This window comes from Kogia breviceps, chromosome 3, assembly GCF_026419965.1.
Source record: "Kogia breviceps isolate mKogBre1 chromosome 3, mKogBre1 haplotype 1, whole genome shotgun sequence".
Taxonomy (NCBI): domain Eukaryota; kingdom Metazoa; phylum Chordata; class Mammalia; order Artiodactyla; family Physeteridae; genus Kogia; species Kogia breviceps.
The window spans coordinates 39,629,458-39,647,222 of record NC_081312.1 but is presented as its reverse complement, the minus strand read 5'-3'; the positions used below and the strand labels follow the sequence as shown (position 1 = coordinate 39,647,222).

Below are 17,765 nucleotides of genomic sequence, written 5' to 3'. Positions count from 1 at the left end.
CTCCAGGAAAAAAGCTTATTCATCCAACATTTTGCAAATAGTTTGAAACTTATAAAAACCATTCCTAGATTTTATAGGATTAAGCAAATTTAATTAGTGGAGGCCAACCAAATTCAGTTCAGTTTAATTCAATAAATACTTCTTGAGTGCCTTCTATAATATATTATGCTTGATGTGGTTGCTAGAGTCTTGAATTTGTGATGTCTGTGTCATAGTTATGTTTGAAGCAAAATGAATTTCATGTGTGTTGGATGACAACAGTAGTACAAAGTCGAAAGGAAGGTGGCAAAGAGGAGCCCCCCAGGATGCTGATTTAGAATGTTATCTGCAAGGAATACTGACAACTTTCCAAGTACAATTCTATCATTTTGCCTGTGAGGAAATGGGAGTCTAAGGAATTAAACATCTTTCCCGAGATCATAGACAGTTGCAGAAGTGGAACTGGCTGATGGTGTCTCATATCTATTTTAGTGTTATTTCCACTGTCTCTCATAATCTTTTTCTTTATTGTATGATTCCATTTATATGGAATGCCCAGGAAAGACAAATTATAAAGATAGATGGTGGATTTGTGGTTGCCTGGGGCTGGAGGTGGGAATGGAGATTAACTGTACGTGGTCATTAGAGATCTTGCTGGGGTAATGAAAATGTTCTGACACTGGGTTATAATGACGGTTGCACAGTTTGATAAATTTACTAAAAAGTATTGAACTGTTTATGATTAGAATGGGTATGTTCAGAAAAGGTGAATCTTATGACCCGTAAATCATACCTCAGTAAAACCTTGCTGTTCGATGTGTGTCAGTGGACCAGCAGCCTGAGGACGACCTGGGACGTGATTAGAAAAGAAAACCATTAGGCCCTTCTCCTAACCGCTTAATGAAAAAAATAAGAAGAACTAACGTAAATAGTCCCCTGAAATATTTTGATGATGAGGGTGACGATGATGGTGATTTTGTTTATTAGCCAGTTTACTTTTAACTTTTACTTTAATAGAAAATACAGAAGTAAGGTTTACCCTAGCTCCTGTTGAACTTATGATGTCTGAATTAATATAATTTAACTGCATTCTCATTCTGATGGAGAATACTGGATATTTTTTTCTTGAGATGTAAAAGATTACATATTGTTATAAAAATAAGTACTTTCATAGGTTTGAATTTGGGAAAAGGTATTCAGGTTTTAATGGAAAATTTCGTTTTTAAAATGTTGAATCATTAAAAATGGTAAACACAAACCCTGTAAAAATATGCAAAATGCCTTAAAATGTTAAATGAAAGAAGTAGGATAGGGCTTCCCTGGTGGCGCAGTGGTTGAGAATCCGCCTGCCGATGCAGGAGACACGGGTTCGTGCCCTGGTCCGGGAAGATCCCACGTGCCGTGGAGCAGCTAGGCCCGTGAGCCATGGCCGCTGAGCCTGCGCGTCCGGAGCCTGTGCTCCGCAACGGGAGAGGCCACAACAGTGAGAGGCCCGCATACCGCAAAAAAAAAAAAAAAAAAAAAAAAAAAAAAAAAAAAAAAAAAAAAAAAAAAAAAAAAAAAAAAAAAAAAAGAAGTAGGATATAATACTGTCTTGTGTGTGTATTTAGACATTTGAAACTATTGATTCGAAACTACCTATTCTATGGTAGTCACTTGACTGGATGCTGGCAACAGGGCAAAGAAAAAAATGAACACACGACCTGATTTCATGTAGCTTCTAGTTTAATGAGGAAGGCAGCTGTTAAAAGAAATAATTACGTAAGTTATTAATAAGCTACAATTACAATGTATTAATAAGAAGAAGGAAGAAGAAGTACTAGAAGAGAATCCAGACATAAAATTGAGTCTGGATTATGGGGGTTGGTTGTCAAGCAAAGCATTCTGAAAAGCAAAGTGTAAGCTAAGTCCTGAAAGGAGATGAATGGGCTTTAGGGGAGAAGGGAGGGAAGCCTAGAGGGAGGAGAGCTTTCTCAGCCAGCGGGAGGAGCCTGGTGAAGTAAGATGCTGAAAGGAGGTGGTGAGATGCTAAAAAATAGCAAATAGAGAGTGGTTACAGACAAGATGTCAAACCATGCATATAGCCTTCTAAGTTCTGTGGGGGCTTTGGGTGGGGGGCAGGTAGGAGAGAATGCAAGGAGTCACTTAAGAGGCTGTTGAAGTGGTTCAGCTGGGAAATAATGGTGACTTGGATTTGGGTATTACCTGTGCAGGTGGGAGAAGGCAGGTAGATTCAAGAGATGAAAGAATGGGTAGGCCTTGGTGATGAAGTCTAGATGAAAAATAGGAGAAAAGAGAACTGTTAGGTTCCTATGTAATATGATTACCATTCTATGTAAATTACAAAGAAATATTACGGAAGAAATACACAAAAATAATGAGTGTTGGGTTAAGGTGAAGGGTTTATACATTATCTTCCCCTCTTTTTGAAAACAAATTTTCGTAAAGCTGGTATTACTTCTATAATTAATGAAAAAAATTAACAAATACTAAATGATTGCTGATATTTACAGTATTGCTTAATATATCTCTAGAGGGCTGCAATTACCTCACTTCCATAATTTTCCCTTAATCTTTGAGCCTAGTGCATTTTCAAGAGGTACGAATGATATTTCTATCTCTTGGGACAAAAATAAATAATCTGATAAATCTCATAGTCTGAGAGTAATTCCTGTTAGTTGTGCCTACATTTTGCCTTCCTCAATTTTGTTACGTTACCTTTTTTTTTTTTTTTTTTGCGATACGTGGGCCTCTCACTGTTGTGGCCTCTCCCGTTGCGGAGCACAGGCTCCGGACGCGCAGGCTCAGCGGCCATGGCTCACGGGCCCAGCCGCTTCGCGGCATGTGGGATCTTCCCGGACCGGGGCACGAACCCGTGTCTCCTGCATCGGCAGGCGGATTCTCAACCGCTGCGCCACCAGGGAAGCCCTACGTTACCTTCTAATTACATTCCTTTGTACTGTGTATGTTATTTGAGATTTCAGAATCTCCTTTATTTGGGGCCAGTTGATCTGTGCCAGTGGCTTTGGAACACAGGTACATTCTTGTCGGGAGTTAATTGTGATCACATTAGCTAGGATAATGCAAAATGAGATTCTTCCTCATTATGGTTGGGTCTTTAAAAAGGTAAATATTAATCAAATATAATTCATTCTTAAATTCTCAATAAAAATATTATAGGTGTGTCTGAAAATGGGTTTCTGGGCAAGAGCAGTGACAATCTATTAAGAAAATTGTATTATTAAAGCCACATTAAACTGTCCCTCTGGAAATGCTGAAGAACTTATGTGTTTATATAACCACTGAGTATTTGTGAAGCATATTTACATCTCTGCCTAGGATATAATAGATATTCCAAAATACTCATTGGGCTTATGAAATTTGGAGACTATTATTTTTTTTAATAAAGGCATTTCTCTTTTTAAAAAATTAATTTAATTTATTTATTTACTTTCGGCTGTGTTGGGTCTTCGTTGCTGCACGCAGGCTTTCTCTAGTTGCGGGTAGCGGGGGCTGCGCTTCGTTGTGGTGCATGGGGTTCTCATTGCGGTGGCTTCTCTTGTTGTGGAGCACAGGCTCTAGGTGTGTGGGCTTCAGTAGTTGTAGCACACGGGCTCAGTAGTTGTGGCTCACGGGTTCTAGAGCACGGGCTCAGTAGTTGTGGGGCATGGGCTTAATTGATCTGCGGTATGTGGGATCTGGGATCTTCCCAGACCAGGGCTTGAACCCGTGTGCCCTGCATTGGCAGGCGGGTTCTCAAACACTGTGCCACCAGGGAAGCCCCTGGAGCATATTTAAAAGATGTTATTGTTACAGTGGCAAAAACCTTGAGCAATTAAAAATTCTTGTTGGGTCAACCCAAGTCTTTTTGAGATCATCATGATCATATACAAAGCTTTCTGTTGCATGGAGTTTGAAAAATAGATTTTAAAATGTTTTCTGGCGACTTCCCTGGTGGCGCAGTGGTTAAGAATCCGCCTGCCAATGCAGGGAACACGGGTTCGAGCCCTGGTCGGGGAAGATTCCACATGCCACAGAGCAACTAAGCGTGTGTGCCACAACTACTGAGCCTGCGCTCTAGAGCCCGCAAACCACAACTACTGAAGCCCGTGTGCCTAGAGCCTGTGCTCTCCAACAGGAGAAGCCACCACAATGAGAAGCCCATGCACTGCAACAAAGAGTAGCCCCCATTCACTGCAACTAGAGAAAGCCCACGAGCAGCAATGAAGACCCAACACAGCCATAAAAAAAAGAAGGTTAAAATAAGTCTTTCTTGACTTAGGTAGTAGTTTAGAATTTTTCTTACTTTATTACACTTACTTTGGAAAAGTAATTTTTTTTACTTTATCATATTTATTTTGAAATATTGCAAAAATTTTTATTTTTAGAAGAGTTTCATTAGTGGAATAGGTAGCCAAGGTGGAGTGGAAACGGGATGAGAATAGACCCTGGAGTCCTGCAAACCTGGATATGAACACCACATTGACTACTTATTAGGAAAATACGTTACAGTTAAAAATTTTTATTTTATTTTGTTGAAGTATAGTTGATTTACAATGTTGTGTTAGTTTCTGGTGTATAGCAAAGTGATTCAGTCAGTCATACATATGCATACATTCTTTTTCATATTCTTTTTTGTTAACATCTTTATTGGAGTATAATTGCTTTACAGTGGTGTGTTAGTTTCTGCTGTATAACAAAGTGAATCCGCTATACATATACACATATCCCCATATCCCCTCCCTCTTGTGTCTCCCTCCCACCCTCCCTATCTCACCCCTCTAGGTGGGCACAAAGCACCAAGCTGATCTCCCTGTGCTGTGCAGCTGCCATTATGGTTTATTACAGGATATTGAATATATCCTGTGCTATACAGGATCTCCCTGTGCTATACAGTAGGATCTTGTTGTTTATCCATTCTATATATAATGGTTTGCATCTACTAACCCCAAACTCCAGTCCTTCCCTCCACTGGCCTCTATCCCCTTGGCAACCACAAGTCTGTCTCTATGTCTGAGAGTCTGTTTCTGTTTCATAGGTAAGTTCATTTGTGTCATATATTTTTTTAATTTTTTATTTTTTGCGGTATGCGGGCCTCTCATTGTTGTGGCCTCTCCCGTTGCGGAGCACAGGCTCCAGACTTGCAGGCTCAGCGGCCATGGCTCACGGGCCTAGCCGCTCCGCGGCCTGTGAGATCTTCCTGGACTGGGGCACGAACCCGTGTCCCCTGCATCGGCAGGCAGATTGTCAACCACTGCGCCACCAGGGAAGCCCTGTGTCATATTTTAGATTCCACATATGAGTGATATCATATGGTATTTGTCTTTCTCTTCTGACTTACTTCACTTAGTATGATAGTCTCTAGCTACATCCATGTTGCTGCAAATGGCATTATTTCATTTTTTTTATGAATGAGTAGTATTCATTTTATATATGTACCACATATTCTTTATCCATTCATCTGTCGATGGACATTTAGGTGGTTTCTATGGACTTTTAGGTTGTTTCCATGTATAGGCTATTGTAAATAGTGCTTCTATGATCATAGGGGTGCCATATTTTTTATTTCTAGTGTCTTCACTGTCTTGTTGGCGTTTTGTGAAGATGTGGAATAGCAGTTAAAGCAAGAATTTGGAATTCAACAAAGGAGAGTTGGAATATCAGCCCCACTCTTTATTATAGGTATGACCCTTGGGGCAAATCACTTACTCTTTCTGAGCCTCAGTTTTTTCAACTGCGACCTAGGAAGGCTAAAATTCTTCACAAAGAGTTTTTAATTCATATAAGTTGTCAAAAAGCATTGCATACTGTGAAGTGTTTGGCAAATGTTAGTTATAATTATAGTATCTTTTTTCTGAGGTCTTACCACATCAGGGAAAAGATTATAAGTTTAATATACTTTTACCTTTTAAAATGTCACAAATTTGAGTTTAGTAATGAATAAATGATATTGAGCGCCTGTTACGTACTGGGCTCTGTTCCAAGTGCTTTAGAAACATTGTGCAGTCTAATTTCCATAGTGAATTGCAAGGCAGGGGGTAGTGTTCTCCATGTTACAGATCAAGACATTTAGGTGTACCCAGGTAACCTGATTGGCCCCGTGCTGTGCCATAATTGAGGGAAGATCCAACACTAAACCTTGTTTTTTGTGATTCCAAAGCCATTGCTAATTTTTTTCACACTGACTCATTTTTCTCAGTGTCTACTGACCAAAGTATATTTCAATTAGAGGGCAGTTTCATATTTTGCTTTATGCTAATTGCCCCCTGGAAGCCCAGTGGTGAAGGGTCGGTTGGATTTCCCATTCCTCAGCATTGACAATATGGCTGTATTATATTCATATTGCTAACATCAAGAGTCTTCAGTAGTCCATTTTTATATTTGTTAAGATTCCAGCATTTAGAACACATTTTGGACAAATGCTACAAAAGATATTTCATCTCAATGGCACATTTTCCTACCCACATAACAAATTTGCTCTTAACAGAAAACACCTGTAGACTCTTTGGAATCATGTTAAAGATGGCTTGCAGCCCATTTTATAGTTCTTATTTTGACTCCATGTATTATTCATCTTTCTAAGCCTTCTTGTTCATGCTAGGTAATGCAAAATGCCTTTCTCCTAAAGGCATGATAATTGTCCTAAAAATTATAGACTTAATTAGCCTCATCACTACTCCAGGGAACCCTAATAAATAACCCACATCTAACAGATGACACAAGGAAGTTAAATAATGGCTGCCAGAAGGCACTTTACATAAGCCCAATATTCTTTTTTTTTTTTTCCTTTTTTTTTGCGGTATGCGGGCCTCTCACTGTTGTGGCCTCTCCCGTTGCGGAGCACAGGCTCCGGACGCGCAGGCTCAGCGGCCATGGCTCACGGGCCCAGCCGCTCCACGGCATGTGGGATCCTCCCGGACCGGGGCACGAACCCATGTCTCCTGCATCGGCAGGTGGATTCTCAACCACTGCGCCACCAGGGAAGCCCAAGCCCAATATTCTTGACTTTTACTTATGATTGCCCTACAGTTCTTGGTAGAGAATAAGGAGAGTAGATTTTCCAAAGTGATTGCTTTCAAAAATGCTAAACATTAACACACTTCAGTAGATGAACTTGTATAAGATTTTGATTTGGGGTTTGGTTACCTGGGGGCCATATCATTGGAGAGATTTTCTTTTCTCTCAGAATGTATCTGACTCTCTCCAGGAGCTGATAGTCCTTTAAAAACCTCACATGCTTACAGGCTTCCACTTGAGATTTCACCAAAATAACATAGATTTTTAAGGCATAGCTCCTAGAAGCTGGTTTCCTTCTTAGGTCATCACTCTCTTCTTCCAGCCAAGCATCTGTCTTCAGATAGGAAGTGAGTTCAGAAAGACTACCTAACAGCCTTTAAAAGACCATGAGCACTGTTATTCTGGGGATGGCACACTTCTTTTCTGTTCACAATTACCCGTGGTCAGGACGATCAAAATATGTGAGAAAGCATATGGCTCAGGAATTTGATAGTTTTTCCCTACGCATAAGCAGAACTCTTTAATGTTTACTGTTCAGTCATTTCCTGTGTTTGAAATGAACTTAATTGAACACTTTTATAATTAAAATGTAATTCTAATTAAAACAAAATTTAAAGAAATATAGCCGCCGCTAGGAATTTATCAGTGGCTTTCCTTTCATCTTTATCAGTTGTTACTAATTCTTTATTAGATTGATAGTTTATTCTGAGTATTTTGAGAGGCCCTTGTCATGTGTGTGGTAGGAGCTTGTATGTTAAACACACATGTACACATGTTTCTTGTTGTTTTGTTTTATACTTCTCATACTAATGAAAATTCATCAACTATTCAAATAATGATCCCTCTCAGCTACCACAGACTGTATATGTATTTTCTCTTCTAATCTGGGGACCTAGACCATCTTTTCTTCTTTCTTTCTCATGTAGTTTTATTTTTTATTAAAAAAATTTTATTAGAGCACCAGAATCAACTTAGTGTTGGGGGCTTTCTTACCACTTAGAAAACAGGGATACCAGGTATATAACTGGTATTACACTTGGCATGTTCCACCAATTAAGTTGAAATTTACCTATGCAGCAAAGCTATCTCTGGTTACTCTGCCAGCTCTTAGCCCTTTTGGCTTCAGACTGCTTTAATATAGAATGAAAGTTCTCTGGTGTTGCTAACTTGGTAATTTTTCAGATTCTAGTTGTAGATGCCCTTTTGTCTTACTATTTTGGAATATAACAACTGGACAACCTTTCACATATAGACTGAGATTTGGTCTCTTTCCAATCACTCTGAGATCATCTGACAATGGTTATTGGCAAAAGTAAAGAACCAGTCCCTGAAAAGGTGACTTACTGCTGAATACTACATCCAGCCTCAGTATTAAAATGCTTTTTGCCCCACACTGGTAAATTCTTGGGTTTTAAAGTGGAAAGGAACTGTTAGAGGTCATCTACTTTACAGATGAAGAAAAACAGAGGAATTAGGGCTACTTAGCTTTAAAATTTTTCATTAGTAATTTTCATTCATTCATTCAACAAACTCTTACAGTGTCCCTACCCTGTGTGGGTTCTGGAGTTATAAAGTATAAACCCAGTCCCAGCACTTATGGTCTCAGAGTCCATTGGAAGAGAAAGATTGACCAATAATTATCACAAGTAAAACCTTATATCATAAAGGCACATTCAAAGCACTCTGAGGCCACACCTTTGATTACAGATAAAGAGTTGCCATAATCGTTTCATTTTAAAGAATAAGTAAGTATTTACCAGGCAGGGTAGGAAGAGAAGGCACCTTGGGCAGAGCAAACAGAGGTCAGGAAAGAGCACAGTCACTTTGGAAAATGCTTAGTTTTAGTGTCATGGGTAAATAGAACTTCAGAGTGAGGAGTGGTGAGGAACGGCTGAGTTCCCACTGTGGGGCGGTATTAGCGGGCACAGCTCACACACAGCTGGACATTCAGTTAGGACAAAAGGTAGGGCCCTGTGAGTTGTGCAAATATTGAAATAGTTCCAAGCTCTTGATAAATAGCCATTGATCTGAGACCCCTCCCACTGTCCTGTTTCACCTCCCAGACCTCCTCACAGCTAGTACTTCAGCAATTAAAGAGTTGACACCTAGCGCTGGAGGCCTTTAGGGGACTGCCCCGGGGGACCCCCCCCCCCCCCCCCCCCCCCCCCCCCCCCCCCCGCCTCTAGCAGTAAGACAATGCTGATTGTTAATTTTTTTGAGCATCTTTCCTCTTGTTTGCCATGGTAAAGAATGTAAACTTTATCCTACAGGGTAGAACTTGAAAACTAAATGCCTCCAGGGGTCAGTCAGGCTACACAGAAATGAGTGAAGCAAGTGGGTATAAACAGCAGGAAGAGGTGAGGACTGTAGTGAATTGGAGGCATTCAAATTAATTAAATAAAATTCTGTGTGAACAAATATGAATTAACGTTTGCTATTGCTCAAATTTTGCAGTAGAAGAAATAGTAAGCCACAGTAGGGTTTTTTTTTTTGTGTGTGTGTGTGTGTGTGTGGTTTGTTTGTTTTTAAACTAGGGGAGTTATACAAGATTTATTTTTAAAAATATTGCCATGAGGATTTGATGGACAGAGATTTCAGAAGACATGGAGACATAAGACCGAAAGCATGGGTTGTTACTAGCTCCAAGATTGGATAAGAAAATGCTGGCGTAAATTCAAAGATTTTGGGTTGTATATGAAAAAAAGTTGTCTCTGTATAAGAGAACAATAAAAAAGATTATTGGATTATTAAGGAAAATATGTCATTTCTATCTTAAAAAGTTTCTTGTACCTAAGGCACAGTGATACAGTGTTTTTTCAAGGAACTTTCTAGGTCTGGGATGCCCCAAAGCATATTAATTTAAGCCAAATATTTGTGGAGGAAAAGCAAACAAACAAAAAAACCCTGTGGGTGGTGAAATGGGGTGGAACAAATGCTGAAAGAACTCTTCAGTGTAACCAAGCAGGGGATTTGTATGGTAACATTAAGATGTTTTCAACAGTTCTGAGTAGGTTTTATTAATCAGTTTAACACATTTGAGTACATACTATATGCTAGACACTGTTTTTGCACAATTTTAAATAGGATTTGTTAATTCATTTATTGAGAATGTACTATGTGCTCCGCATACTTGCAGGCACTGGAAATAAACTAGAGAACAAAACAGACAATCCCTGCCTTCATGGAATTTCCATTCTAGGGGAGGAGACAGGCAATAAACCCGATGCAATATCAGGTTTGGTGAGCAAACCTAGAGGATGGATTGAGGCGGGGGAAGATTAGAGACTGAAACCAATTAGGTATGTAATTTCTGAGGAAATTCGAGTGTTGGGGAAAGGTGATAACTATACAAAACGTAATGGAAGTGAGTCTTCATAGACCTCAAAGTAGCAGAACTTGGGATGGAAGGAATGGAAAGGGGGAGGGTTGAAGGGAGAAATGCACAACCAGTAAAATGTGAGTCTAGAGTGTTGAACATTTGTTGTAGCAAAAGTGATGTGCTAGGTTTTGATGAGCTGAAGTTGAGATTTTGGTGAGTTGTCCCAGTGTAGCTATTTCCTTAGATCAGCATTTCTCAAACCTTGGTGGTTGTCAGAATCACCTGGGGAACCTGACAAAAATGCAAAGGTCCAGAGCCTTTTCCTTCAACTAGCCTGGGCCTCTGTGTTTTTTAGTAGCTCACCAGGTGATTCTGACACAGCAGAGTTTGAGAACCACTGGCTTAGATAACCAGACACAATTCTGGAAAGAGGAATTGAGTTAAGGGCTGGCGATATATATTTTAGAGTTTTAAAAAAGTGTTAATTGAGACTTATGGATGGGTCAACACTCCCAGCTGATGAGTATAAAGGGGGAGGAGGAGAAACTGTAGGACAATGAGTGATTGCATGTATGTAGTTGGTGTTTAGTCAAGGAAGAGCCTGAAAGACAGACACATGAATTATTCAGCATCAGGAAAGTGCAGAGAGCTCAGTTTCCCTTTAACTGGAATGTGGGCTCCATGGGGATAGAAACCTCAGGGTTACCTTATACCTGGCATTGTGCCCAGCACTTAATAGGCACTTTATCGATATTTGTTTATTGAATGAATCAGTGTATGGCTAGCACAGAATCTAAAGAGAAGTTTTTAGGAGGATGTAGGCACTCATGTCACATGTAGTAGCCTGAGGTCAAGATGGCTGAAATTTACAGGATTGCTGATAGATTTGGTCAGAAGGCAGCTATTACTATGAAAGAGATGGGGTGATTAAGTGCAAGCAGGAATCTAGGCTCTGCTGTCATGTATAACATTCATCCTGAGCTATTGATGAGCAGTGTAAAGGCAAGAAGATAAGTATGTACACACATAATGCACATAACATATGATTATGTATACACAGGTATATGTGTACATGTTTGTATATCTGTGTGTATACATGCATATCTGTGAAAGTATAGATCTTTAGCTCTAGAGTGTTCATTGTGCCCTGTTGCTCTGTCGACGTCCTGTAGCTGCCTCCTTCAGGTTATGAATCTTGTGGGAAGGAGTGTCTCCCAGGAGTCTCGCAGGTTGTAGAGGGCTGTCTTTGGGCAGTTGGAACACAGACCAAAGCAACAACATGTTCTGGACATGTCTCCAATAAGCTGTGTAATCCACTTGCCACCCTCAATCTTTCAGAGGTTGGTTGTTTCCCAAGAATAGGTATAATTTCTAGAAACTGCATAAAAATATAAAATCCTGCTCTAAGATTTGTTAAAAGCTTTTTAATTCCAGGCACACATTTCCTTTGAAAGGATAAATCTTCGTGTCATGAAGCAGAGATGCTTATTAGCTTGCTCTCTGTGATCTGCAGATTCATAGATGAAGAATCCAGCCTTTCTTGTATTTTGAAGTGTCATGTCTGACTGTCTCTTAATGAAGATTCATTTATCCTTTTCACACTGTTAAGTACGGTCTATGGGGATAGACTTCTCTCAGTCCACAGGAATAGAGCCCATTAGTGCTAATGGAAGTTTTGCACATGTCTGCAGAGGTGAACAGGCATTGAAATAATTGACTGATACCTTTAGACTTTTATAGTCATTTTTATTTAGCTGCCGTAAGGATTTCAATGATGATGACCCCTTTTTGTCCCCAAATATAAGTATTTTTTTCCTCTGTTTCAGCTGAGAAGTTTTGAGAGTGAAATATTCACAGCCATTGAGAGACCTCCAATTTAATTTCTCATCATGCTTGTTCTGTAGTTCACATTAAGTCCAGAGTATTGAAGGAACGGAACAAGTGGACTTGTAGACATCAGATAGTTGGCCATGCTGTTGACAATGGCATCTCAGGATGCTCAGAACCTCTTCCAGCCTCTCTCTTCCTGGATATCTCAGGTTTATGAAGCTCTCCAGCAAGCAGGAGATACATTATCTGCTTTGCTGGTTAACTTCAACAAACAGGACTCTAAATTGAGTGACAAGCTAGACCAGGACTTAGATGATATTCAGATTCAGGAAACTTACATTGAAGATGAAGAACAAAGCAGTTGGAGTCAAGAGGACATAAATTCCTTGTTTCTTGAAGTGGATCATTTCTCCTGTTGTAATAGTGATTTGCAGGACTCTGCCCAAAGTTCAAGCCCCAGACTTAGCCAGCATGCAAAGGACTCCTGTTCCATAGTGACCCAGTGGCCCAATCAGACCCTTGATGACCAAAAGCCTCCATATGTGCTTTCTTCTATTGCCGAGGAAGAACATCACCTTGCAAAGCAAAGGAGTGGCCTTCAACAGGGCTTTGACAGACACCTCTCTGGGATTTTAGAAAACGTTAATGGAAAAATGCAAGGTAAGCTAGCCAGTAATCTTTTTCTATGGGTTTGTCCAAAGGACATTTCTACTCATTTTATTTTTATTTGTTTTAGTTATCATTTGAATTTTATTTTTGTCTCTTATACCTTTCCACATACTGGCTTCTTAATGAGAGTTGTAATCCTTAGGAATATTTTCAATATATAAAACTTTGGAAGATCCACATGGGTGGGCTCCATATTCCAAAACAATAGTTCTGAGCAAGTGAAATGGTGAAAATGAGTCTGTGGGTTCAGTTTGAGAAGCCCCTCGTGCATATGTCATACTGTTTAAAACATCTTTTAAAATATTCTCTTTTTTTTAAACTAGGTTAGGAATCTCTAGATGTTACTATATTATTCAGTGTGAAATCCTGTGCAAAAAGCCATACTTGTTGCAAAATTTTTAGTTGATAACACTCCAAGAACACTTCTCACAGTGTTGTACTGAGACGTGATGTGAGATGACAGTAGATAGGAAATCTTTGGAATAAGAATAGCTCGCTTTTCTTCTAGCCTTGAATGGAAAGGACACATTTAAAACAAACTGCCTATAGAGCTTCATCCTGTCAGAACTGAGCATATAATGGGCCTTCAATAAATGCATAATGAATATGGTGAAAATGTAATTAACTCTATAAAAGTAGCTGTAGTATGTTCTGGCATAAATTTCTCACGCCTCTGTTACTCTAAGCCTGAAGTAAGGACATTCCATTTTATTGAGAGACAGAGAGATACATGATAGGCAGAGAAAGGTGTTGGGTGTGTACATAGGATGTGTGTTTGTAATGCACACATAGCTCATGCAGGTTTTCAGATCTTTTAATGTAAAAGGTGAACTCATTAATTCTCTTGTTGGAGGCAGCAGACTTTTCCGGAATACTTTCTTAGTGTCTTCATCCATTTTCAGTGATTCCTCTTAGCTTTATCTTTTTAGAGGAATGTTTTATCCAGGTATATACAGTCTTAGTAAATGAAGAAATATAATTTCATATTCTTTTTATAATGCTTTCTTTAAAAAAGTATTTTTTTATTGGAGTATAGTTGTTTTACAAAGTTGTGTTAGTTTCTAATGTACAGTGAAGTGGAGTTCCCTGTGCTATACAGCAGGTCCTCATTCGTTATCCATTTTATATATGCTATTGTTTATATGTCAATCCCAATCTCCCAATTCATCCCCCTCCCCCTTCCCTCCTTGGTGTCCACATGTCCACTCTCTACATCTGTGTCTCTATTTCTGCCTTGCAAACCGGTTTATCTGTACCATTTGTCTAGATTCCACATATATGTATAATGCTTTCTTGATACTCTTACTCAAATTAAAGTATTAAATGCTAGAATGAATTGGTGAACCAAGGTAGTCTAATATTCTTTCTGAATCTGATAAACTATAAATAAATGCAATTGCAAGCCTTTTAAAATTATTTATAGAGATAATCCTAGAAATGTCTGGGCTATTATTAGGATTTCTTAGATTTGACTTGAAATTTCTATTCCTATTTTAGAAAATTCATGCTAAAGTTGAACTATATTTAAAATTATTAACATGAATTTGGCTCAATAGATGCTTAACACTGGCTTCTGTTAATTTTTGTAATCGTTGTAATGATCTAATGGCAGTTAAACAATTGTGTTCATTTGTTCATTCGGGAAATGTTGATTCACTAGATTGTAGCCTCCTGGAAGCCAGCAGCCGTGTCACAGATTCATTTCTGTATCCTTACTATCAAACACAATGTTAGGTATATAATAGGACATCAAATAATAATTACTGATGGAACAACAAGGAAAGCTAACAGCTCTATGAGGTAAATACTATTATTATTCTCACTTCACAGTTGAGAAAATTGATGGTTAGAATTTGGGACTCTACCCAAGACTGACATTTAGAAAGAGGCAGAGCTCAGGTAGTCTGATTCTAGAGTTTACACATATAACTCTCCCACCCCCATCCTTTTAAAAGTTATAATTTACATATAGTAAAATTCATCCTTCTGTAGTGCACAGTTCTGTGAGTTTTGACAGACACACATGGTCTTCTAACCACCACCACCATCCAGGTATGAAATAGTTCTATCACTCAAGTCCCTCTGAGGCCAGTCCTTTTCCCTACCTCCAGCTCCTGGAAATTGCTGATAGGTTTTCTCTTTCTCTTGTTCGCCTTTTCCAGCATGTCATATAAATGGAATCATGCAGTTTATAGCCTTTTGAGGCTGGCTATTTTCATAATACACTTATTATAACACCCTTGAGATTTATCTGTGTTATGTTCCACTGGTTTGCTTTTTTTTTTTTTTTTTTTTATTTGCGGTACGCGGGCCTCTCACTGTTGTGGCCTCTCCCGTTGCGGAGCACAGGCTCTGGACGCGCAGGCCCAGCGGCCATGGCTCACGGGCCCAGCCACTCCGCGGCATGTGGGATCTTCCCGGACCGGGGCACGAACCCGTGTCCCCTGCATCGGCAGGCGGACTCGCAACCACTGCGCCACCAGGAAGGCCCCAGTTTGTTGATCCATTCAGCAGTTGAGGGATATTTGGGTTGTTTCCAGTTTTTAGCAATATGAATAAAGCTACTATTAACATTTGCAAAACAGGTTTTCGTGTGAATATGTTTTCAATTAGGTGAATACCTATGAGTGGGATTGCTGGGTCATATGGAAAGTATATGTTTAACTTTATAAAAAAAAATCCACTGTTTTCCAGAGTATAATTTTGCATTCTCAAAAGTTATGTATGAGATTTCCAGTCACTCATATCCTCACCAACACTTTGTGGTATTATTATTATTATTATTTTTTAGCCATTCTCATAGGTGTGTGGTGATAACTCATGTTGGGATATAATTCTCCATTGGTGTCTTGCATGTCCTATGAGCAGGGCAAAGCCACAAACAGCCTTTTGTTTTGGATTATCTTTTCAAGGGTGTTTGTATGACAGCCTTGGAAGATAGTGTGTCCCTTCAGAGCACAGGGGGTATTTGTTTGCTGTCCAATCTAATAAAGTTAATGTCTCTCTTCAGGGCAAAGCTTAGGCAAATTTGCTTGCAAATGATAGAGGTTTTCCAAGCTTGGTGTTCCCTGGCAACATAAACCCATTGCATGCACGGAATCTATCTGGGCCTGCCTCTGCATTACCCCCATGGTACTTAGAGGTACTGTGAGTAATAAATTGTCCTTTGTCTCTAACCCAGAAGTCTTGCATCTTTACCAACATCTATAACACAGTAGCAGGCAAACTTATTAGAAGCAAGTAGGATAAAATTGTAGACCCTTCATAGGTTTTAACATCCCATTTGGCTTTAATTAGCATGTCCCTAATAACTAGTGACACTGAGCATATTTTCATGTAGTTGTAATCTGTATGACTTCTTTGTAGGGTCTTCAAATCTTTTGCCCACTTTCATTGAATTGTTTGTTTCCTTATTTTTGAGATTTGGGAACTATGTTTATATTCTGAATATGAGGAATGTACTTTAAAAATATATTCTCCCAGTTTTTTGTTTGTTTTTTGTTTGTTTGTTTGTTTGTTTTGCGGTATGTGGGCCTCTCACTGTTGTGGTCTCTCCCATTGCGGAGCACAGGCTCCGGACGCGCAGGCTCAGCGGCCATGGCTCACGGGCCCAGCCGCTCCACGGCATGTGGGATCTTCCCGGACCGGGACACGAACCTGTGTCCCCCGCATCGGCAGGCGGACTATCAACCACTGCACCACCAGGGAAGCCCTATTCTCCCAGTTTTGTGACTTGAATTTTCATTCTCTTAACAATGTCCCTCAAAGAACAGAGATTCTTAATTAAAAGAAATCCACCTTATCAAGTATTTCTTTTATGAATTGTGCTTTTGGTATCATATCTAAGAAATCTTTCTATAACCCAGGGCCAGAAAGATTTTTTTCCTGTTTTATTCTAGAAATTTTAAAGTTATGGATTCTTGCATTTAGAGCTATGATCTATTTTGAGGTATTTTTTATATGATGCAAGGTGTGGATTAAACCCTCCCCCACCATGTAGGTGACTAATAATTCCTATACCATTTGTTGAAATGACTATTCTTTCTCCATTGTTTGCTTTGATATCTTTGTCAGAAATCTATTATCTATATAAGTGTGGGTCTATTTCTGGACTCTATATTTTCCCATTAATCTGCATTTGTATTTCTCTAATAACACACTGTCTTGATTACTATAGCATTATGGTCTTGAAATCAGGTGAGCCCTCAATTTTATATTTTAAAAATTGTTTTGACCATTCTAGTTGTTTCCATGTAGTTTTTAGATTGGCTTATTGATTTTTACAAAAAAATTTGTTGAGAATTTCATTGGAATTTTGTTGAATCCATAGATCAGTTTGGAGAGAATGACATGCTAATAATAGTGTGTCTTTCTGCAAGAGGGAAGAGATATGGGGACATATGTTTATGTATAACTGATTCACTTTGTTATAAAGCAGAGACTAACACACCATTGTAAAGCAATTATACTCCAATAAAGATGTTAAAAAAAGAATAGTGTGTCTTTAAATCTACGAACATGGTATACCACTTCATTTATTTAGTTCTTAATTTTTTTTCACCTGTTTTGTAGTTTCCAGCATACAGGTCTCATACATATTTTGTTAGATTTATACCTAGGTATTTACCTTTTCTTGGATATAATTGTAAATAGTATATCTATAACTTTAAATCTCCAATTGCTACTTGCTAGTATATAGAAATGCCATTGATGTTTGTATATAATCTTGTATTTTGCAACCTCCGTAAACTCAGTGATGAGTTCTAATTGCTTTTTAAAAAATTTTATTTATGTATTTATTTGTTTTTGGCTGCGTTCGGTCTTCGTTGTTGTGCGCGGGCTTTCTCTAGTTGCAGTGAGTGGGCGCTACTCTTTGTTGTGGTGCACGGGCCTCTCACTGCGGTGGCCTCTCCAGTTTCAGGGTGTGGGCTTCAGTAGTTGTGGCTCGCGG

The 17,765-nt window shown here is 39.1% G+C and overlaps 1 protein-coding gene across 11 annotated transcripts in view; it reads left to right on the top strand.

Annotated features, from left to right (window-relative positions):
- SYT16 (synaptotagmin 16) overlaps positions 1-17,765 on the top strand; it is a 251,577-nt gene that overhangs the window by 120,997 nt on the left and 112,815 nt on the right. For 2 of the 11 annotated variants that reach the window (XM_067028371.1, XM_059056022.2), the window contains exon 3: positions 12,142-12,805. The exons of 8 other annotated variants lie outside the window; for them this stretch is intronic. In XM_067028371.1, the coding sequence (XP_066884472.1) occupies positions 12,286-12,805 (520 nt within the window). In that variant the 5' untranslated portion in view covers positions 12,142-12,285. Of the gene's footprint in view, positions 1-5,551; positions 5,662-12,141; positions 12,806-17,765 lie in introns of those variants that run through there. One more of the 11 variants, XM_067028372.1, reaches the window with a different exon arrangement.